General features: G+C 46.7%; 1 protein-coding gene across 1 annotated transcript; it reads left to right on the forward strand.

The window, feature by feature from the left end:
- The first annotated feature begins 400 nt into the window (after positions 1-400).
- Positions 401-23818, forward strand: LOC310782988 (gelsolin-like). The gene is made up of 18 exons (XM_083643761.1): positions 401-519; positions 1247-1440; positions 3200-3354; positions 4410-4571; positions 6379-6438; positions 6603-6782; positions 6874-7006; positions 10292-10380; positions 11231-11359; positions 12613-12699; positions 15102-15235; positions 15670-15760; positions 16565-16735; positions 18536-18710; positions 19798-19919; positions 21211-21288; positions 21368-21428; positions 23564-23818. The coding sequence occupies exons 2-18, from the start codon at positions 1248-1250 to the stop codon at positions 23731-23733; spliced, it is 2190 nt and encodes a 729-aa protein (XP_083499887.1). The 5' UTR covers positions 401-519; position 1247; the 3' UTR covers positions 23734-23818.
- The last annotated feature ends 741 nt before the right edge of the window (positions 23819-24559 follow it).

The following is a 24559-nucleotide window of genomic DNA, read 5'->3' on the forward strand; positions in this document are numbered from 1 at the left end:
GTTTTGGTTTGAGTTGAGTTGTGGACCGGTGATGTCATTTGTGCACGAATGACATCATTCGTGTCATTCGGGCATGAGGCGGGCGAGGCACGCCAGAAATGAGCGCGCGAAGCGTGCGATATTTCTAGTTGAATAGCCCCAGATGTTACCTTATATGGTTGTAATGTGTGGCCAGATGTCAGGGTGTTGTCAGACTGTGTGTGTGTGTGTGTTTGTGTGTGTGTGTGTGTGTTGTCAGACCGGTTTGCAGCTCATGCAAAAGCGGGTCTGATCAGGTATCATCTGCTGAGGTGGGTGTGTTTCTTCTGTGTGTGTGTGTGTGTGTGGGGGGCGGAGGCAGCAGAGGGGGCGGGGCCAGCAGGTAGAGTTACAGCAGGAAGGGTGTCGCCTGCCCAGGTGTCTTCATTTGGAGCTGCTTTAACACAGAGAGACAGACACAGACAACAGACACTCACACACAGACAGACAGACACACACACAGACAGATACACAGACAGGCACACACGCACACAGAGACAGGTAAGTTGACTGTTTCTTCAATATTCTCAGTTTTCTGCCAGCTTCAACTTTGTCTCTTCAGATGAGTGGTTCTCAACCTTTTTTGCACTGAGTACCACGTCAGAAATGACCAGCATATGAGAGGGAGAGAGCCCCGCATACTATCAGTGGCCTGTACCACCAGGTTGACAAGCACTGCTTCAAATGAATACAAACCGATCGTGTTTCCTCTGCCTGCATCAAAGAGTGTGTGTGTTTTGATAGATGATGTTTTGGGCATTCCTTTTGTATTGGGAACTAGGAATACCCCAGTTGAGTGAAGTCACACCCGAGTAGACCGCTTTCCATTAAAGGAGCACCATATTGGCAGGTGGTCAAAAAAGTTAATTTCAAGCCCTGCAGGGAGAGCAGGTGGTGACATATGAGTGAGTGAGTGAGAAAAGGATCAAATATTGGTGTTTGAGACTGAATAATGACATCACAACTGTTATTCCTCTAAACCTGGCTTCAAATGCCCCAAGTTTTTCGCGCCGGCGCCGTTCAGCCCCCGGCCCTCAGCAAAATCTGGCCCTCTGGTAGCGAGGATTTCTTTTTTGTGGCCCTCTCTATCATCAAAGTTGCCCATCCCTGGTACTCTAGCTAGTTCCTACATGAGACTGCAGCTAGCAGCAGCTAGAGCAGCAGCTAGCTAGCAGCTAGCGGGTGTAGTTCGGTCGAAAGAAAATAAGTTTTCCCCATCTCTGTCCAGCATGGTGTTCCACCCGGAGTTCGAGCGAGCGGGACAGGAGGCGGGGCTGCAGGTGTGGCGGGTGGAGAACATGGACCTGGCTCCTGTACCACACAGTCTGTATGGAGGCTTCTACAGCGGAGATGCCTACCTGGTCCTCAACACTGTCAAGCAGGGAGGGGGCAGACTGCAGTATGACCTGCACTACTGGCAAGGTACCCACACCACACGTAACCCCACCACATGTGGCACGACCGTGGACTGTAAATAATATGGACGTAGCCACGCCCGTTCTGAGACGCTCAATGTTTGAAGCCTAGTGTGGCCGTCGCCATCTTGGGGTTCTTGCGCAGCTCACGCGAGATAACACGAGACCAGGGGTTTCCCAGAGCCACAGCTCCGCCTGCTATTGGTCCGTGATCGGCAAGCTGCACGATCACTGGACAGGTGACATGCCAATCATCCCCCAAAACAATCTTTTCTATCGTCTATTTGACTCTAGATGGGTGAGTTATATAAGAATTCACCCCCTGTACAGTTATGAAATGTGAAATTAGCTGCAGTAGCCTACAGAGACCAAAACTGTGGGGGTAAGGAAGAAAGGGAGGAGGGCCGACTTTAACGTAGAACACGGTGGAAAATGACATTGGCAAACAAACATGCTAACGTTAAAGGTCCCATTCCGTGCAAAAGCTGTTTTTACTTGTAAATGCATATATACTGCTGTCAGCCCTCCCTGTAATGAGTGGTCACAAGCTCAGAACTGCCACAGTTGGATTTGTCCCTATCCAGCTTCCCCCTGCAGTCTCCTCCAAGCCACACCCCCAAACGCTTCGTTTGCCCAGAGGGGAATTGGGACGTCACGAGCTTCCTCACGCATACTGCGCGGGTCTCTCTCACACAAGCTACCTGCACCATTTTGTCTATAGCCACAAAATTAACACTTCTAGCTGGAGCGACGCCAACTGTACGTGATCCAGCAACTGCAGAGGTGCATTCGGTAAGTCTAGGCATTTTGAGATGTCCTCTTTAGCGTAGTAACCGCTAAGTTAACGATAACTCGCAACCTAGCGTGCTGGTCCACAGACGCTAATCTGATTGGCTGCTGGGAGCCTGGGGCGGGCTCTCCCTCAGCGGCCAATGGGAACTGTTAGTTCTGAATATATTATAGAAACAGACCGTTCTTGGGAAGCGACGAGATGAGGAAGTGAGAACTCCGTCACAACAAACGGGGTTGCTATATTTTCGACAAATTAATCCAGAATCATGTTTTATGGACCAGAGACACACGTTTTTAAGAGGTTACAGCTGCACGAATTGGGACCTTTAAAACATGCCAAACACAAACAAGCCATGGAAGTAAGGAGGTCAGGAACGCAGTGAATGCTAAAGCACAACCTGCAGGAGAAAAGGTGAGCCCCCTGCTGCTGTTTTGTCTGCTCAGCTGCCACATTGAAACGGGCCATCCGTTGAAAAAACAAGTGCAAACTCCGCCTACCTGGAGTTTGGGCGACGCCGGGTGGAATACATGTGAGGCCATGAAATTAGTTGCTTAACCCATTGATACCTGATGCAGCATTTGTGTGTGTATCCCTTTAAGACCGCAAACCGTATCTGGCGGTTCGCGGTCTTAAAGGGATACACACACAAATGAGGGATATACACACAAATGCTGCATCAGGTATCAATGGGTTAAATGGATCAGAGACATCTTTCTGTGTGGCTGACTCATCTGACACCTTGTGGATGACATCATAATCATCTTTATCCTCTTTCCTGTATTTATCGTCATGTCGTTTCATCTGATTACAAGCCGATGGAGACGCAGCTTCACCTATCTGTTCCTAGACTCATTTAAACTAAACTGACCAGCTAATTGGACATCTGACAGATCTGCTCACTGATTGGACAGTAGATCTGTTATCTGATTGGACGGTAGATCTGCTCTCTGATTGGATCAATGGCTGTCTGCAGGTGCAGAGTGTTCTCAGGATGAGAGCGGAGCAGCGGCCATCTTGGCGGTCCAGATGGATGACTTCCTGCAGGGGGCGCCGGTGCAGTACAGAGAAGTCCAGGGTTTCGAGTCCAGAACCTTCAGCAGCTACTTCAAACCCGGACTGAAGTACATGGTGACTGACCCTTACTACTGCACCCATACTACTCATAAGACGACTGATATTATACTACTACTAGTACCGGGGGAAATTAAAGATAATAAATCAATCCCTCCAGGAAAGTGTGATTTTGCGATCACAATAATTCATGCAAATTCAACCAATCTCCGCGATATTTGCGGGGGTTTGCAATTTTTCAAAATTCCTGCTATTTCTCTGCAAAAATGGCTAAACAGGCTCCCCGACTTGCAATTTTTGCCAGTTCCCTAAATTTTCCCGGGAAAAAAAATTGCATTGCTTCGCAATTTTTTTTAGAAAAACCGCTGCAAAGCATTCTGATCGCAACAATCACCAAACACTCACCAAAATCCAGGAGGGACTGTTAAATAAAAAACATAGACAATCATGGACTGCACTATTCTGACATTAACCCGATTAACCTATTGATACCTGATGCAGCATTTGTGTGTGTATCCCTTTAAGACCGCGAACCGCGTTAACGCACACAAATGAGGGATATGCAAATGCTGCATCAGGTATCAATGGGTTAAGACAATACTCTGAATATGACACCTTGTCAAGGACCTAAATACCGAAACGCGGTAGAGGTGGGGTGGGGCGGTTTTAGGTTTAGGCAAGTGGAGGATTGAGATTAGGCATTGGGTGGGTGTGGTTAGCGGTAGGGGTAGGCAGGGCCTCCAGGGGACCCCGGTCTCCCCTGGACACACTACCCCAAAACCAGGGTGATACTACCGTCCCCTGGATAGTACTATTGTATTTCCCAAGTTGTACTCGAGGACACGCCCCAGGGAGTGCTTGACCTTTGCCTGAACCCATAGCTGCCTGCTGCAACCCGGGAGCGCCCTCTATCAAATGAGAAAGGCTTCCCAAAGAGGTGAGGAGGCCACTTAAGGCGCTTGACAAAGCTGTGAGGAGACATCTCGATGTGCTTGACAACGCGTGGCTCCTGGACGAGTTCAGAGTGAGCACGGGATGGATCATTGTGTAACATTGTGAACTTGATTGGATGGAAGGATTCACCAGGCGTCTTGTCTTCCTGTTGACCTCAGAAAGGGGGCGTGGCCTCGGGGTTCCGCCACGTTGTGACCAATGAGGTGGAGGTCCAGAGGCTGCTGCAGGTCAGAGGTCGACGCGTCGTCCGGGCCACAGAGGTTCCTGTGAGCTGGGAGAGCTTCAACCAGGGAGACAGCTTCATCCTGGACCTGGGAGAGGTGAGACAGACAGACAGACAGACTGGACCTGAGAGAGGTGAGACAGACAGACTGGACCTGGGAGAGGTGAGACAGACAGACAGACTGGACCTGAGAGAGGTGAGACAGGCAGACAGACAGACAGACTTGACCTGAGAGAGGTGAGACAGACAGACAGACAGACTGGACCTGGGAGAGGTGAGACAGACAGACAGACTGGACCTGGGAGAGGTGAGACAGACAGACTGGACCTGGGAGAGGTGAGACAGACAGACAGACTGGACCTGGGAGATGTGAGACAGGCAGACAGACAGACTGGACCTGGGAGAGGTGAGACAGACAGACAGACTGGACCTGGGAGAGGTGAGACAGACAGACAGACTGGACCTGGGAGAGGTGAGACAGACAGACAGACAGACAGACAGACTTGACCTGAGAGAGGTGAGACAGACAGACAGACAGACTGGACCTGGGAGAGGTGAGACAGACAGACAGACTGGACCTGGGAGAGGTGAGACAGACAGACAGACAGACAGACAGACTTGACCTGAGAGAGGTGAGACAGACAGACAGACAGACTGGACCTGGGAGAGGTGAGACAGACAGACTGGACCTGGGAGAGGTGAGACAGACAGACAGACTGGACCTGGGAGATGTGAGACAGGCAGACAGACAGACTGGACCTGGGAGAGGTGAGACAGACAGACTGGACCTGGGAGAGGTGAGACAGACAGACAGACTGGACCTGGGAGAGGTGAGACAGACAGGCAGACAGACAGACTGGACCTGGGAGAGGTCAGACAGACAGACAGACAGACTGGACCTGGTAGAGGTGAGACAGACAGACAGACTGGACCTGGGAGAGGTGAGACAGACAGACAGACTGGACCTGGGAGAGGTGAGACAGACAGACAGACTGGACCTGGTAGAGGTGAGACAGACAGACAGACTGGACCTGGGAGAGGTGAGACAGACAGACAGACTGGACCTGGTAGAGGTGAGACAGACAGACAGACTGGACCTGGGAGAGGTGAGACAGACAGACAGACAGACAGACAGACAGACAGACTGGACCTGGTAGAGGTGAGACAGACAGACAGACTGGACCTGGGAGAGGTCAGACAGACAGACAGACAGACTGGACCTGGGAGAGGTGAGACAGACAGACAGACAGACAGACAGACTGGACCTGGGAGAGGTGAGACAGACAGACAGACAGACAGACAGACAGACTGGACCTGGGAGAGGTGAGACAGACAGACAGACAGACAGACAGACAGACTGGACCTGGGAGAGGTGAGACAGACAGACAGACAGACAGACAGACAGACAGACAGACTGGACCTGGGAGAGGTGAGACAGACAGACAGACAGACAGACAGACTGGACCTGGGAGAGGTGAGACAGACAGACAGACAGACAGACAGACTGGACCTGGGAGAGGTGAGACAGACAGACAGACAGACAGACAGACTGGACCTGGGAGAGGTGAGACAGACAGACAGACAGACAGACAGACAGACAGACTGGACCTGGGAGAGGTGAGACAGACAGACAGACAGACAGACAGACAGACAGACAGACTGGACGTGGGAGAGGTGAGACAGACAGACAGACAGACAGACAGACAGACTGGACCTGGGAGAGGTGAGACAGACAGACAGACAGACAGACAGACAGACTGGACCTGGGAGAGGTGAGACAGACAGACAGACAGACAGACAGACTGGACCTGGGAGAGGTGAGACAGACAGACAGACAGACAGACAGACAGACTGGACCTGGGAGAGGTGAGACAGACAGACAGTAACTTTCTCTCTCTCTACAGGAGATCATCCAGTGGTCTGGTTCCCATAGCAACCGCTTTGAGAGGCTGAAGGCCACACTGGTTAGTATTCCAGCCTCCTGATTGGCTGACTGTGATGTCTCATTACCTCATAAATTCCTTTAATATCAGTCCATTTATTAAACAGACTTCAGCTTTCTGACTCTTGTGTATTATAATTAACATTGATTAGTTGATTGATTAATTGATTGACACCTCTGAGACAGGTATCCAAGGGTATCCGTGACAACGAGCGCTGTGGGCGGGCCAAGCTGAAGGTCTGTGATGAGGGGGCGGAGCCCGAAAAGATGCTGGAGGTCCTGGGAGAGAAGCCGGATCTGCCCGAGGCTCAGACCGCCGACACCCAGACAGACAGCTCCAACCGCAAACTGGCCAAACTCTACCAGGTAAAAAACTCTGTATGTCTGTCTCTGCCTGTCTGTCTGTCTATATGCCTCACTGACTGACTGACTGTCTGTCTGTCTGTCTGTCTGACAGGTCTCCAATGCGTCTGGTGAGATGGAGGTTACCATGGTAGCAGAGCAGAACCCGTTCCCCCAGGATGCATTGCAGTCCAACGAGTGCTTCATCCTGGACAACGGAGGCAACGGACACATCTACATCTGGAAAGGTCTCAAACTAAACCAGGCCAAACAGTTCCAAACTAAAGCAGGCCAAACAGTTCCAAACTAAAGCAGGCCAAACGGTTCCAAACTAAAGCAGGCCAAACAGTTCCAAACTAAAGCAGGCCAAACAGTTCCAAACTAAAGCAGGCCAAACAGTTCCAAACTAAAGCAGGCCAAACAGTTCCAAACTAAAGCAGGCCAAACGGTTCCAAACTAAAGCAGGCCAAACAGTTCCAAACTAAAGCAGGCCAAACAGTTCCAAACTAAAGCAGGCCAAACGGTTCCAAACTAAAGCAGGCCAAACAGTTCCAAACTAAAGCAGGCCAAACGGGTCCAAACTAAAGCAGGCCAAACGGGTCCAAACTAAAGCAGGCCAAACAGTTCCAAACTAAAGCAGGCCAAACAGTTCCAAACTAAAGCAGGCCAAACGGTTCCATCTAAAGCAGGCCAAACAGTTCCAAACTAAAGCAGGCCAAACAGTTCCAAACTAAAGCAGGCCAAACAGTTCCAAACTAAACCAGGCCAAACAGTTCCAAACTAAAGCAGGCCAAACAGTTCCAAACTAAAGCAGGCCAAACAGTTCCAAACTAAAGCAGGCCAAACGGTTCCAAACTAAAGCAGGCCAAACGGTTCCAAACTAAAGCAGGCCAAACGGTTCCAAACTAAAGCAGGCCAAACAGTTCCAAACTAAAGCAGGCCAAACGGTTCCAAACTAAAGCAGGCCAAACAGTTCCAAATTAAACCAGGACATGAAGGACATAAATGTTACCTCCTGTGTCCACTATGTGGCGCTAGAGCAGCCATTTCAAGGTATTGCAAGTGGGCCGTCAAATAAGTTTTAAAACGTTAGTCTTTGTATGAGAATACATGTATGACAATGCAATTCTCCATTGTTATTTAATTTGTAATCAGTTAGCCTATTGCAGATAGCCCCTCCGTTTAGTTTCTGGGTTATGTGTGGTGGTCATGGACAGCTCCTTTTATCGTTAAAATAAAAAAGTGCTCTGAGAACACATTATTAATAATGAGCAAAAAAAGAAAGAAAAAAAAGTGTATTTGTGTGTGTGGACAAATGCCTCCATACTGCTCACTGGCCGTAATCCAAGTCTCCACAAGCCCTGAGATGTCAAGTTGACTTTAAAAGTCATTTACACCCTGTTTTTAGCTTAAATCTGCACTGTAGCCAGGAGCTGGAAGCTACCACAACTAGGCTACAGTACTGTAAGTACAACCTTGCTGGCTACAGTACAGACTTCAGCTAAAAACAGGGTGTAAATAAATTACACATTTTCAAGTCAACTTGGCATCTCAGGGCTTTTGGGGACTTGGATTTTTTTTTTTTTTTTTCAACGTTTTTGCTTGTGACCCTGTTCACACTGAGCAGACACCTCTATTTGTCTGATGCGGGTGCTGGTTTCCATTTCTCCAAACTGGGACTGCGCAGGATTTCAGGGAGTATCTGTACTTTACTGAGTATTTATTTTTCTGACAACTTTTTACTTTTACTTTTTACTTCCTCCCTACATTTTAACACATATCTGTACTTCCTACTACTCACATTTTCAAAACAGGCTTACTTTAGTTTTAATGCACGACAGACAAAAATGATGAAATGTTGTTTGTCTCTTTCATCTCGCGCTCTCCCAGCTGCACCAGTGCACCTTTTGTGGAAAATCCATATCACAAATTATTAATCAAAGCAAAGTATATTCTTTATACATCTTAAAACATGTTTGAAGGGGTTCCTTTCATTTTAATAGTCTTCAAATGCAGTGCCCGTTCCCCCCATGCACCACCCCGTGGGCGCCCCCCTCCCACACACGCACAGACTGCACTCCGTCAGGTCCCCCTAAGCGCACTCCCCAAGTTTGAAAGTCAATCGGTTTTGAGTTGCCAGTAGGTGGCGCTATGCCAAATTCCTCTAAATTTGGTAGCTGCTGCACTCTGCCTGGTTCCCAGCAGAGCACTCCCCAAGTTTGAAGTCGAAAGTTTGAAGTCCATTGGATGAACGGTTCTCGAGATAAACCACTTCTTTGTTACCAGTAGGTGGCGCTATGCCGAATTGCACAAAATTTGGTACTGCACTCTGCCTGGTTCCCAACAGAGCACTCCCCAAGTTTGAAGTTTATCGGACGAATGGTTCTCCAGATAAACCGCTTTTTGTGTTGCTTCTGGATTAAGCAGCGCTGTAGAGCTGCAGCATTTTTTTTTACCACATATTTAAAAACAGAAACAGACAAAAGGAAAACACCAAAATAATTTGCAGGTAGAGACAGGAAACGCTAGGTGGCCTTATTCTGGTTCTCTATCTGAGAAATAAAAACCAATAAGAAAGCATATAATATAAACAAAAACTAGAGAAAATAAACAAGCAAACAATAAACGAGGAAAATAAAAGCAACAGTAAAAATAAAATAAAAGAACAAAAAATGAAAAAAGAGCAAACAAAATGTGTAAGTAGTCAGTCAGACAGACAAGTAGATGGTTTAAATGGTTAATGTGTGAGGTGTGATGTTGTGATGTACTTTGAAAGGGGAAGACGTATAAGAATCAAATTGTATATTATCCGCTTTATTTGATGCATTCAAATGTACTTCCTGGAACTATTCCCCCGCCCACACTATTAATAGCTGTGAGTCATGTGACTTCCATTGCCCCTACTCTCTCTTCAATCACTCTGCTTTCTCTGAAGTATAAATTAAAAACCTGATTTCTGTCAGGCAACACTTACACCTGCCATAAATCATCCTTAAAGGTTCTGTCTGTCTGTGTCTGTCTGCCTGTCTGTCTGTCTGTCTGTCTCTCTGTCTGTATGTCTGTCTGTCTGTCTGCCTCTCTGTCTGTCTGTCTGCCTCTCCGTCTGTCTGTCTGTCTGTCTGTCTGTCTCTCTGTCTGTGTCTCTCTGTCTGCCTCTCTGTATGTCTGTCTGTCTGTCTGCCTCTCCGTCTGTCTGTCTGTATGTCTGTCTGTCTGTCTCTCCGTCTGTCTGTCTGCCTCTCCGCCTGTCTGTCTGTCTGTCTCTGTCTGTCTGTCTGTCTCTCCGTCTGTCTCTCCGTCTGTCTGTCTGTCTGTCTGTCTGTCTGTCTGTCTGTCTCTCCGTCTGTCTGTCTGCCTCTCCGTCTGTCTGTCTGTCTGTCTGTCTGTCTGTCTGCCTCTCCGTCTGTCTGTCTCTCTGTCTGTGTCTCTCTCTCTCCGTCTGTCTGTCTGTCTGTCTGCCTCTCCGTCTGTCTGTCTCTCTGTCTGTGTCTCTCTCTCTCCGTCTGTCTGTCTGTCTGTCTGTCTGTCTGCAGGTAAGGAGGCAAATGCTGCCGAGCGCCACGCCGTGCTCAAGACCGCCGAGATGTTCATCCAGAAGATGGGCTACCCACCACACACACAGGTCACACACACACACACACACGCACGCACACACAGGTCACGCACGCACGCACACACACACACAGGTCACGCACACACACACACACACACACACACACACACACAGGTCACGCACACACACAGGTCACGCACGCACACACACACAGGTCACGCACACACACACGCACGCACACACACACACACACACACACACAGGTCACGCACGCACACACACACGCAGACACACACACACACACACACACACACAGGTCACACACACACACAGGTCACACACACACGCACGCACGCACACACGCGCGCGCGCACGCACACACACAGGTCACACACGCACACACACGCACGTGCGCGCGCACACACACACACACACACACACACACACAGGTCACACACACAAGTAACAATTATAATGGTCTGACAAGTAACAGACAGATAATACAATATTTACATTAAATACCCTGTGCCGCTAACTGTAGCTAGCTGTGAGCCGTTAGCCGCTACGTTTGCTAACTAAGTGTTCACCAGGCTCAAAACGCTGCGATAGTAACTTTTAACCACTTTGAGTTACGCTCTTTCCATAGTCCATCAGCTTTGATATCTGTTGGCCGGAGATATGATGCGAAACAATATGGCCGCTGCTTCGTATACTGAAGAGGAGACACTCTTCTGCTTCTTTTACAACAGCACCTGCAGTCTTATGTTGCAGTGGAACATAAGTGGAACAAACTATTCGGCTTTGCTTCTTATCAAACTAAGCTCTTTGGCACAAAATGGTGACGTGCGTTTCAAACATGAATGGTGAAACAGGTAGGTGACTGGAGGGGGACTTTAATCTGTCTGGTTTCCCTCTGCAGGTCCAGATCTTGCCTCAGCATGGCGAGACTCCACTCTTCAAACAGTTCTTTAAGGTCTGGAGAGATGCAGACGACACTGATGGCATGGGAACCGGCTATGTGTCCAATCACATCGCAAAGATAAAGAAGGTAAGTAGGGCCATATGATTTCCGCAATGCAGAAAAACAAACGTAATCTTGGAATTTGGTATTAAAAATGGAATCAACTGTAAACCATACTGTATATATTAATGTTTATAAATAAACATAAATATTACAGAATTTTCCATAATTTGCCTGAAATGTATAATAGTAGACCTAATTATCGAAAGTAGACCTAATTATTGTGGTACCCTAAATTATTTTATAATTGTAAAATAGGCCTAGAGAAAAAATCGTGGATTGGAGTGTTTTGAGAGGGGCGGGTCGGGCTTGCATTGGACCCTTACTGCACCTCGTTTTCACTATTGTGTGTGTGTGTGTGTGTGTGTGTGTGTGTGTGTGTGTGTGTCTCCAGATTTTTTTCAAGTCGACCTTTCTACCAATCCAATACCAGAGTCGATGTCGACTAGTAATAAAAAAGTAGTCCTCGTCACTGAGTTGAGCAGCCCATGACGCAGGAGAAATATAAACACAAATAAGCACCATATAAATACTGCTATGAGAATAGCAGAGAGTAATGACAGAATATTTCTCGTACTGTGGCAATGCATCCTCGGTCATGTTTCACCTAAAAAAACACATATTATCCTCTTCCACACATCAAAACCAATTGGAAACAAAACAAGTGTGCAACTGAACCACTATGTAGAGAGATCAGGCATTTTTAGTAAGTACCATTATCCTCTTCCATACATTAAATCGGAATTGATAAACTCAAAGATTCTCAGTCCTAAAAATGAAATAAATAATTTGGTTTCAACAGCTGAAAACTACAGTGCAATCTGCTTATAGTGATCACGGTTATAGTGATGATCAACCGTTTATATTGATCAAAACACTTGGTCCCAATCATTCCTATACACATGCTGTTTAAATCATTCCTATACACATGCTGTTTAAATAATCCGCTTATAGTGATCAATACTCTGCTTACAGTGATCATTTTGAGCCTTGTCCCACCTGAGAACAATCAAATTTTATTTTTAAACCAGTAATTTTTATTATCGCTTTACTTACAAACTACCCAAAACCAACGAGATGCAGGAGCGATATTCGTCTGTTTGAAACAGCTGGAGGCCTAACTTACTGTATAGATTTTTAAAGTCAATACAGTACCATCTTTCATTTGGTTAAATGTAAATACTCTTGGCCTGTGACTGGTTTTCTTTGTTGTCTGTTCAGGTGTTATGACCGTTGGAAACGTGATATGACTGTTAAAACTCTCTCTGCTGATTGGACAGGTTCCTTTTGATGCATCAACTCTCCACGAATCAGAGGCCATGGCGGCGCAGCACGGCATGGTGGACCGAGGCGACGGTGAGAAACAGGTGAGGAGACGGCGTCCAATCACAGCTCGGTAGGAAGAGGGAGGGGCAAGTGAGAGTCTTGACAACTTTACCAAAACTCACAAACTGCTACCAAAGTTGCTACTCTACAACTCTTCCCAGATCGGGACAGGGGGTGGAGCAGCGGCCAGGGCAGTGCCAAAACATAAAAGACTGGTGGATTTAAAGGAAATATTTTTTCAATGTACCGTAGTTCTTTGTTTTCTTTTGTCCAAGTGAAATGTTCTATGGTCTTATCTATGGTCTCTCCCGATTCTAAATATAGCTGAACCGTTTGGTTTGACCAAGTAAAACTATTTGAATGAATGAATGAATGAATTTATTTGGTGATAAGATGAAAGGAACAAGGAGAAATGTACAGTACCAAATATCAAACATATAAGTTAATAACAAACATCCAGGAAATCACAGAGGATAAAAACATAAAAAAGCCCTAGGGCTTATTTCCATTGTGGTCCCCACATGTAATAAAAAACAAATTGTTAGTAAGAAAACATAGAACACTGATTAAAACAGAAAATGTACAATGCAGCAGCAGTGGGTAAAGCGAGTGCAGTTCCAATAACTTGCATTAAAAGAAATTAATACAAGATTTAAAAGAAACATAGCAGCAGGGGGGTGAACCAATCAGTTAAAGAAATAAAAACTATAAAAACTATAAAACTAATAAAATAATCAAATTAACTCATTGAGTGCCAATGACATCTAAAGACGTCAATTCAAATAGTAACGTAGAGTGCCAATGACGTCTAAAGACGTCAATTGCGTTTTTTGAAGGTGGGACATGGATCAAAGCCTGATGCATCTCCTCTAAAAGTATGGGGGATTTTGAAGGTGTATAAGTAAGGGATAATGGATAGTGAGCCGGTGATTACTGGCGAAATAATGGCCGACAGGTGAATGATTGAGCCCGACGCGCAGCGGAGGGCTTAATCATTCACCTGTCGGTCATTATTTCCAGTAATCACCAGCTCACTATACATTATCCCGCTTAGAACACGGCCTACAACTAAATCATTCAATAATCTGACAAAAATAATTATTCAAATAGATTTTTTAATAGCGTTTTCAACGACAAAGCGGTTTAATTCGTAATTGGCACACAAGACACCACAGCTGCAACTGGTTGGCCTAATTAGTAGTGTCTTGCTGACAAAAGGCTCTTATCAACTGATTAATCCAGGTGTGGCAGAGCAGCGGTCGGTTGTCGAGAAATAATGACCGGTGAATCTTGTTGATTGACCAATCAGAATCGAGTATTCAAGAGAGCCGTGTTCTAAGCTATTTTACGGACCCATTAGGTGGCGACAGTGCTCTCCGGATTAGAGAAAGATGAGAAAAAAGAGTAGAAGAAGCCGTGTGGGGAAACGGAAATGCTGTAACGTTAGCTGTGCCTGTGAACAGCAGCCAATCTGCTGCCACAATTGAGCCCCTCCGTCTCCGCTGCGATAGCCCATCCACATGATTAGTTGCCAGAAAAGGAGCACGACACCAGCGTCTTTCTGAAAAGCCAAATCATTCTGTTGGAAGCGCTGGGAGCCGGCGAACAAAACCGGCGGAACGATGTGAAAATAGAGCTGGGTGTAGCGCACTTTGAAACGTGCAGAGCAAACGTGCAGCAGAGAGCCACCAGAGACACTCCCACCACGGAGGAGTTTGCAGTTGAGGGGGGTGGGGCACGCAGGGCACCATACAACACGTACCGACCCAGACAGCAGGCTCGATGGACAGATTGGCAAAACACAAGCTAGAATATCTGATGCCCACCAGCAGTAAATCAAGACCAGCAAGAAGGCCAGCGCTGCTGGTTGCAGCTAAAAAATATTATTTTGCCATCAAAATTCCTTTGTTTTCGCTCTTTTATTGAAGGAAATTATTTTTGAGGTGTCACTACATCAGAAAATATTAGCTTCAGAGTCAGTGATGTGCTTGAAATGCTTCATTTCACAAAAGGCTCATTATCTCAGCTTCTAATTTGAAACGTCTGTTTTTGCTGAAACCAACCTATCTTCTCCGGCTGATAACTAAAGAACGGAAAATGATATCAATAAACTTTTTTTTGCTGATGATAGAAGAGAGTCTCATCGTTCTTTGGGCGTGTTCGGTGTTTACATAGTAATATCACACAATATTCTGTGGGCCTCGAGAAATCACTGAAAACGCTCTGAAAGGGCTGGCACTGGGAGCATCCGTTTTCCAAAAGTGGCTGGCACTCAATGAGTTAAACAACAGTCTGGAGCAATCTCTTTTAAACATTTTACGAAACGTGTGTGTGTGTGGGCTTGCATTGGACCCTTACTGCACCTCGTTTTCACTTTGAGAAACGTGTGTGTGTGTGTCTCCACTGCTGTCAACCCCCTGCCTCTCTGTCTGTCTGTCTGTAGATCTGGCGTATCGAAGGATCAGATAAGGTGCCAGTCGACCCGTCTCTTCACGGTCAATTCTACGGAGGAGACAGTTACATCATCCTGTACCACTACCAGCACAACAACAGACAGGGCAGCATCATCTACATATGGTGAGATATAATAATAGACCTTATAGACGGTTTTAACTTGACAACATTAAACATTCTAAATGGCCCCTAGCTTCCTGTTGCAGTGTTTGCTAAGACAATAGCTGACAGGAAATAAGCTCGGTTTCAAATTAAGCAATAAGCCCCAAGAGGCCCTGGTTTACAATGACTTTACAACAGCTAAGAGGTGTTCACAGTCCCAACTTTGTCTGAGGGGAGACCCACAGTCACAGACTTTGAAAACCCCTGCCTTATCCTGTACAATACGATATTGAACATAATATGACACTATATCTAACTCTTCCTGTCTAACTATCAGAACAGACAGCAGAACCTCATTGACATTGTGAGATAATGCATACAATACACACACACACACACACACACACACACAGGGGAACATCATCTACACATCACCTGTCTGTATCTCCTTCCAGGCAGGGGGCGGAGTCTAGTCAGGATGAGGTCGGAACGTCGGCCATCTTGGCTGTCCAGCTGGACGAGGAGCTGGGAGGGGGGGCTGTACAGGTACGCGCACACACACACACACACACACACACACACACACACACACACACACACACACACACACACACACACACACACACACACACACACACACACAGTACTAAAGTACTAAGCTACATTATTTGGCTTAGAACTATGTGGCTTCACACGTTCTGTTTTTTTTTTTTTGCTGTCAGAGTACTTTAATTTTTGCGAGCGGCTCTATTGTTGACTTATTACTTATTGTTGCCCAAGTGAGCAGAGGAGAAAATACAGAAGCTGCAGAGCTGGGAGGACGCGATGGTTAAGGAAGAGGATATAAAACAATATACAAACACATGGTTTCTATCCAGAGTTTAGCAGCAGTTTGTGCGAGAGGAGTTGCAGCGAGAGCGGTGGTATGAGGAAATGAAATGGCAGCTGTTGAGTCACTATTTAAGTGAACAACAGATGGATGGTGCAACCCTGGACACATGATTACAGTGTATTCATTAATACACAGGACAAAATGGTACTATCCCTTGTGCCAAAATAGCACAACGTCGATTAGTCATCACGTGGTGCAGTGTTGGTATATATATATATATATATATATATATATATATATATATATATATACATATATATATATATATATATATATACACACATATATATATACACGTGTGTATATATATATACACACATATATATATATATGTGTGTGTGTGTGCGCACACACACACACACACACACACACACACTCTCGATCCCTTTCTCTCTCACTCTCCCACTGATACAGACAGGGACCCATACACAGGTTACAGATGTTGATTGTGTTTGCAGGTGCGGGTGGTCCAGGGCAAAGAGCCCGCCCACCTCATGAGCATGTTTGGGGGACAGCCAATGGTGGTGTACACGGGCGGGACGTCCAGAGAGGGCGGCCAGTCAGAGGTGGCAGAGACCCGTCTGTTCCAAGTCCGAGCCAATCCAGCAGGAGACACCCGAGCTGTGGAGGTAAGAGACACTGAGAGCAAAACACACAACCTGTACCGAATATGTACTAGTTTTTGATTGATTGATTGATATTTTTATTTAAGTGTCATGCACCTGGGTGCCCAGCCCATATGGGCTTACAAGACACTATATCATAATTACAATCGCCAGTAGTATTTATTTATTTTTTAGAAATTGTATTTCTACTTTTTTACAGAATACTTGTAGTCTTACTCAAGTACATTTGCAATTAAATATATGTACTTTAACTCAGGCCCTATTTACACAGCAACGGCGTTCTCGGGGCCTGCAAGACGCAAAAAAGTGAAAACGGGTCCCAGAGTGGACTCCACTTCTCACATGGAAGACATTCAACTAGTTACTAGCCTATCAATATAGCACTCGACAAACTATCATGACATCATTGGGGGCGGCTTTAGCTCAGGAGGTAGAGCGGGTCGGCCAATGACGCAAGGGTGCGGTTAGATCCCCGCTCCCTCCCAGCTGCTGTCGCTGTGTCCTTGGGCAAGACACTTAACCCTCCTTGCTCCCGATGGTGTGTAGGCACCCTGCGTGGCAGCCTGCCGCCATCGGTGTATGAATGGGTGAATGTAGACTATCTACTGATTGTAAAGCGCTTTGGATAAAAGCGCTATATAAATGCAGGCCATTTACCATTTACATCAGTCTGATAACGACTTGCTAAAAATACATCATCTGTGATAAGTGCCCAAATTGGTCAGCCATCGTCTAATCATGCAAGCAATCTGCAGCAGTTATCACCATTACCGCCTTCTGTGTCACTCCATGTAGAAAATACATTTTAAGTTTAATCCTATAAAGCTAAATCAATCCCATTAGAAATAGACAGAATACAGGAAGCTAGGCATTTTTACGTTCAAAATAAACCATGCACCATGGGCTTGGCGTATGGCCGCTGGGCAGCCGTGTGGTGTGAGCAAACTGCTTGAAGGGAGGGGGGAAGAGATGACCACAGCTGCTGTGGAGAAACTGAACAGCTTGACCATGTGATCTAAACGTTTAAAGCCGATCATCCCCTGCTGCTTTCCTTGATAACAAAACACATGTTTATAAGTGGTACTTTTCATGTCAAAAAGGTATAAGTTTTGCACCACATGCTCCAGGGTTAAGTAAGCGATGACAACGGACCATCGTATAAAACGTAATAAATTGTATGTTACTCTTGATGTTACTCACTAGGCTACTGAGTAGTTTTTTTTACGAGATACTTTTATACTCTTACTCAATTATTCTTACTCAAGTAATAATGTATTACTACTTTTTACTTCTACTTGAGTAAATATATTACAAAGTTACTCTACTTTCACTTGACTATTGTTTTTGTTTACTCTACTCACCACTGAATAGAGACAGTCTGCATGTCTGGGAACGCCCATACAGGCTCTAGGAATGCCCACAATATACGCTGGGTTAGCTGACTCAGCCTTGCTGGGGGCGGGGTCAGGGTGGGGTAAATCCCCCGTTCTATCCATTCAGCAAAGTTAGAATTTAGCTGATAGCCCAGCCCAGGCAGACACGATCGGGGATTTAACCACCGCAGTAAACGCACATCTGAGCAGACGTCTTGTGTTCTGCTCTAGAACCCCCAAACATGTAGTTTAGAGCCGCAGCACCGTCTTTTGGTGAGTCAGCCTATGAGATATATCGGCGGTTTTACCCCACTCGCGCGCCAGCCGTTTTAACATTTTGTGGGCGTTCCCAGACATGCGGACTGTCTCTATAAGAGCCATGTACTGTACTGTGTACTGTTATATGAAGCCATGTCTGGTCCCCCTGCAGGTGGCGCCGGTGGCCTCCTCTCTGAGCTCCAGTGACGTGCTCCTCCTGCTCTCCTCCTCCGGCTGCTGGCTGTGGAAGGGGAGGAGCAGCAGCTCGGCCGAGGAGCGTGGAGCTCACAGCCTGTCTGAGCTGCTGCAGAGCCCCGCCTCCACACTGCAGGAGGGACAGGAGGAAGGTGAGGGGGGAGGGGCAGGAGGAAGGTGAGGGGGGAGGGCCAGGAGGAAGGTGAGGGGGGAGGGGCAGGAGGAAGGTGAGGGGGGAGGGCCAGGAGGAAGGTGAGGGGGGAGGGCCAGGAGGAAGGTGAGGGGGGAGGGGCAGGAGGAAGGTGAGGGGGGAGGGGCAGGAGGAAGGTGAGAGGGGAGGGGCAGGAGGAAGGTGAGGGGGGAGGGGCAGGAGGAAGGTGAGGGGGGAGGGCCAGGAGGAAGGTGAGGGGGGAGGGGCAGGAGGAAGGTGAGGGGGGAGGGGCAGGAGGAAGGTGAGGGGGGAGGGCCAGGAGGAAGGTGAGGGGGGAGGGCCAGGAGGAAGGTGAGGGGGGAGGGGCAGGAGGAAGGTGAGGGGGGAGGGGCAGGAGGAAGGTGAGGGGGGAGGGGCAGGAGGAAGGTGAGGGGGGAGGGGCAGGAGGAAGGTGAGGGGGGAGGGGCAGGAGGAAGGTGAGGGGGGAGGGCCAGGAGGAAGGTGAGGGGGGAGGGGCAGGAGGAAGGTGAGGGGGGAGGGGCAGGAGGAAGGTGAGGGGGGAGGGGCAGGAGGAAGGTGAGAGGGGAGGGGCAGGAGGAAGGTGAGGGGGGAGGGGCAGGAGGAAGGTGAGGGGGGAGGGGCAGGAGGAAGGTGAGGGGTGAGGGGCAGGAGGATGGGGAGGGGCAGGAGGAAGGTGAGGGGGGAGGGGCAGGAGGAAGGTGAGGGGGGAGGGCCAGGAGGAAGGTGAGGGGGGAGGGCCAGGAGGAAGGTGAGGGGGGAGGGGCAGGAGAAAGGTGAGGGGGGAGGGCTAGGAGGAAGGTGAGGGGGGAGGGGCAGGTGTTTCCGGCCAATTGGGCTGGTTTGGGTTGCATTGTCCGAGGGGAAAATGGGCTTGGGCGGGTTTACAGAGACTCTTTCCATAGACCTGCATTTATTTGGGTGGTTTTGAACAGTCTTTGTGCTGGAAACCATTAGCTGTATCTGGCAACACTGGTGGGGGGAAGGTGAGGGGGAGGAGCGTAGACAGAGAGAGGGACGTAACATAACACTGTTTCAACACGTGTGTGTGTGTGTGTGTGTGTGCACAGATGCGTTCTGGCAGGTGTTGGGGGGGCAGACAGAGTACTGCAGCACCCCCAGGCTGGAGACCCCGATGGAGGCCCATCCTCCTCGTCTGTTCGCCTGCTCCAACAAGACCGGCAACTTCCTGGTCCGTCTCTGCTTCTGTGACTCTCGTTGGGTTTCATGCGTCGCAGATTTTAAGCAAATTTTCAGAAAGTCGGCAAAAGAGAATGAGAAATTATGCACTTTCCATCCACGACTACGTTATGAGTATTAAGAGTGCATGAAAAGGCGTGATTAAAACACCACTAGACACCAGTCAAACCCTCAAATGAGGTTAAATGAACCCCGTGTTCTCTGAATAGACCACAGGAATGAGTCTGGAAGACCTGGATGTGAGCTGGATGTGAGCTGGATGTGAGCACGTCCTTCGTCTCAAAGTCACTGGGATTTTCCTGTGGGGATTTTGGTTAAATGCCTGAACTAAGGCCTGTGACTTTTGAAGCATAAATGCATTTGTTTTAAATTACTATTTTCAGAAAGCGCTTCAAAAGTCATAAAAGTGGTCCTGACTTGTGAAGATTATCTTACTGAACACACTGTTCATAAACTTTTGTTGAGTACAGACCTTGTTTCAAGCATTTAACCAAAATCCCCGTACAAAAATCCCATTGACTTTTACACTTGGCAACCGGAACTAGCAAGACTAGCTCATTTAAAGTTTCCACTAAAATCAATAATCAATTCCTTGGTTTTAGACACATTTAAAGGGATACTACTTAAAGGGAGTTTAGCTCATTTGCCACATCCCCCCCCCACATCACCAAGATACACCATGCCCTACCGGCACTGTCCGCTCAGTTTACAGTGCGCTACAGTCGTGAAGTTAGTATCGCCATAGAATGGAGGCTAATGTAATAAAGTCCCTCCCTGCACTTCCTGGTTCGTAGGTGTAAAGGACAATGGGATTTTTGTATGGGAATTCCTGTTAAATTTCTGAAATAATGTCTGCGTTCAACAAAAGTTTACGAAACCGCTAAGATTAGCAAGATAATCTTCACAAATGAGGAACACTGTTTGACTTTTGAAGTGTAAATGCATTTTTTTTTAACGCAATTTTCAGAAAACGCTTCAAACGTCATAAAAGTTGTCTTCATTTGTGGAGATTATCTTGCTGAACGCAAACTTCACTGTTTCATAAACTTGTGTTAACCACAGAGCATTTCAGGCATTTAACCAAAATCCCCATACAAAAAATCCCATTCACTTTTACACGTACGAGTGATCACAAAATAAAACCATCTTGTGATGGGATCACACCAGCCACTATACATGTAATAATAAAAAGAAAACATCTGGATATGAAAGTATGTTTTTTATATATATATATATATATATATATATAAATATATATAAATATAATGTGTGTGTGTGCGCAGATCGAGGAGGTTCCAGGTGAGTTGACCCAGGATGACCTCGCTCCTGATGATGTCATGATCCTCGACACCTGGGATCAGGTGAGTCTCCTGCCGTAGCCACGGATACAGACCCCGCCCCCTTCTCTCCTCCTGTCTCACCACCTCTCTCCTCCTGCAGGTGTTTGTGTGGATCGGAGCGGAGGCCCATGAGGAGGAGAAGAAAGAGGGCATGGCTTCAGGTGAGACAGGTTTTGACACGATATTGTCACGGCCGACACATCTGTGTTGGGCTGAATATGTTGAACGTTGAGAATTGTGAGAGTAAAATGATTGAAGTTCCACCGTGCACAGTGGGTCACAATATCGAAGTCATTGTGCCAAGATTAGCAGCATTGCGGATCAAATGATACCCAACTCCAGCCCCCCTCTGGTGGCTGGTGGCTGGTACAATTCCATCAGATGTTTCTCAAGAAATACACAATGGGACCCTGATCTTTACAATAAGCCAAAACACAACCTTCTATGTACCGGAGAGACAAAACGCAATGTTATCTCCTCCTCTCCAGGTGGAATGGCTTTCGACATTCCAAACAGCTCTCAGGAGAGGAAGAGACTCATCTCAGACACGTGTCTGAGATGTCAGCTATGAGTGTCAGCTATAGATCATTATTAAACAGAGTCAATAATGATCAACAACCATTACAGAACGACGAACCGGCGGCGTGTATCACTATTTGATCTTGAGTCATGCATTAACTCATTCTCTGCCAGGGTCATTTCGGTCTGTGTGCTCCCAGTGCCAGGATTTTGAGCATATTTCCTGATCTTCCAGGACCCACAGAATATTCTGTGCTAGGAATAAAATTACACACCATATCTCACAATAAAGCAGAGACTCTCTTCTTACCCCTTGTAAAAAACGGAAACTCTCCCGTGTTTCCTTGTTTAGTTACAAGCAGTGGAAGTTAGCTTGTTTTCACTAAAAATGCCCTCCTTTGGACAGAAATATGAGAAAAAGAGGTTTTTAGTGAAGGACACCGTTTCAAGCAGAACTCTCTTTTGAGCCTTTTATTTTTTGCCTCAGTGACACATCAGACATATACAGTATTTGTTTTCCTAAATAAATAAATAAAAAATAAAAAATAAGAGAATGTATTTTACAGTTGCCATGTGGATTTTTAGCTTAGCTTGATAAAAGCATAAACAAATGGAACGAACCCTTATGTGGTCACACTCACACACACTCTCTCTCTCTCTCTCTCTCTCTCTCTCTCTCTCACACTCACACACACACACACACACACACACACAGGAATAACGAGTGCTGTAACGTTACCTGCTGTCACGTTACCTCTCATAACTAACGTTAGCACAGAAGATCACACAATAGCTACGTTAGTGCTGTAAACTTTGAAATGTTTATGTGACACATGTTTCGCCTTGGTTGCTGGGGACGGGTGTTTGACGCGTTTGACGTATCCATGTGATTCCCCCTCTCTTGAGTGTGAAGGGAGCTCTCCCTTGAGAGGGAGAGCTGGCAAGAGGAAACGTGAAGCGAGTCATGCCGGCGGCATAAGTTATAAACAATGCGTGACAATTATACTCGAATGTTGAGTGTGTCATCATTTCATCTCAAACGCGATACAAAAAATAGGCTACTTTTTACCATCGTCATCGCTCTCTCCAAGTGGCACTCATTTCTCCTCCTCCATATCATCTGTGTCAGACCAGAACGCTGTGAAGGGGAGCATTCGTCGCCATGGCGCTCCGTCGTGGAGCAATAACAAAAACGCTGGCGTCTTCCTCGCCATCGTCGCCAGCCGAGAACTCTGGATCAAACTCTGTTTCGACCACAGGCTCCACCCATAAATACTAAACTAGCGGGTTCCTTTTATCAGTTTGACTTGAAACAATGTCACAGGCTGGGAAAGTGTCTGATGTAATGTAAACAGCCAAAACATGAAAGTACGTCCGAGTACGTCTTTGGCACAGAACGCCATTGTTAAAAGTACGTCTGGGTACGTCTTTGGCAGAGAATGAGTTAATGTGTATCATGTCAAATGTAATCGTTTCACACCTGAATAGCGTTACGTTTGATGTGGACTCATTAGCCAGCTATACTGTTGCTAACAAACCAGAAAAGATGGTACAGAAACCAAACAAATATATCACCAAATACTGCTAGATCCTAGAAAAAAAAGCTCTGCAGACCAAAACTGAGAAAAACAGAAGATTCACCTCAGAAGATGGAAGTGTACTGAGTATGTCTCTGTCTCTCTTCTATCTATCTGTGTCTCTCCTCTCTCTCTGTGCCTCTCTCTCCTCTCTCTATCTCTCTGTGCCTCTTTCTCCTCTCTCTCTGTCTCTCTCTCAGTGGTCAGGTACCTGGACAGCGACCCGTCTGGCCGGCCCTCCTCCACTCCCACAGTGAGGGTGCAGCAGGGCTTCGAGCCCCCGACCTTCACTGGCTGGTTCCTCGGCTGGAACCACGAGTACTGGAGCCAAGACCGTCTGGAGGCGGAGCTGGAGGGGCTGCATGTCTGACACACACGCGCACACACACACACACACACACACACACACACACACACACACACACACACACACACACACACACACACACACACACGCGTTACATACATTACATTGGATGTAATGTAACACACACAGTCTCTTATGAATGAGTGTTCTACTGTATCATCTGCTGGATACTGCGGTCTGTTTAGAACACTGCATAGCTAATAACAAATTCAAAGCACATGTATTAGCATACAGCATCAGCATTGATTAGTTTGTAATTTCCTTAATGCACACACACACACCACAAAATAAAAAAAATAAAGATTGTAAAGTCCAAAATCTCGAGTCAAGTCTCAATTTGTGTGTCATTTAAGGCCGTGTGTCCATCTAGCTTATTTTCATCAGCTCCAGCGTCTTTTTTCAGTTGTTTCCAATGAGGAGAGCGTATGCGGGTGCACACGGACGTCTAGAGAAAGTGCGCTGCACCCAGCGTCTATTTTCAGAGCGCTCCGGCGTTTTTGTGCGCCGGCTCCCAGCTGAAAATATTTTAACTTTTCAGAAAGACGCTGGTGTCGGGTGCTCCATTTGAGGCAACTAATCATATGGAGAAACTATCACAACAGAGACAGAAAGGCTCAATTGTGGGAACAGATTGGCTAGACACTTAATATTTCTGTTGAGTGTTGAGCTAAATTTTATTATTATATTTTTTATAGATTTTTAAATAATTATTTTAAATTAAAATTAAATGAAACTTCGTTTTAAACTTAATACTAGCTTTAAACTGTAGTTTTAAACTTTTAACTTAATGTCAGTTTTTCGTTTTTTAATGCCGATCTAACTGACTGCT

Source organism: Poromitra crassiceps (genome assembly GCF_964638095.1).
Source record: "Poromitra crassiceps genome assembly, chromosome: 9".
Classification (NCBI taxonomy): Eukaryota; Metazoa; Chordata; class Actinopteri; order Beryciformes; family Melamphaidae; genus Poromitra; species Poromitra crassiceps.

Bases quoted from the DNA above. Each gene is read 5' to 3' on its own strand.
- LOC310782988 (XM_083643761.1), top strand. From the start codon at position 1,248: ATGGTGTTCCACCCGGAGTTCGAGCGAGCGGGACAGGAGGCGGGGCTG. The intron at 6,439-6,602 runs GTTAGTATTCCA...CCTCTGAGACAG, and splicing joins AGAGGCTGAAGGCCACACTG to GTATCCAAGGGTATCCGTGA. The intron at 16,736-18,535 runs GTAAGAGACACT...GTCCCCCTGCAG, and splicing joins GAGACACCCGAGCTGTGGAG to GTGGCGCCGGTGGCCTCCTC.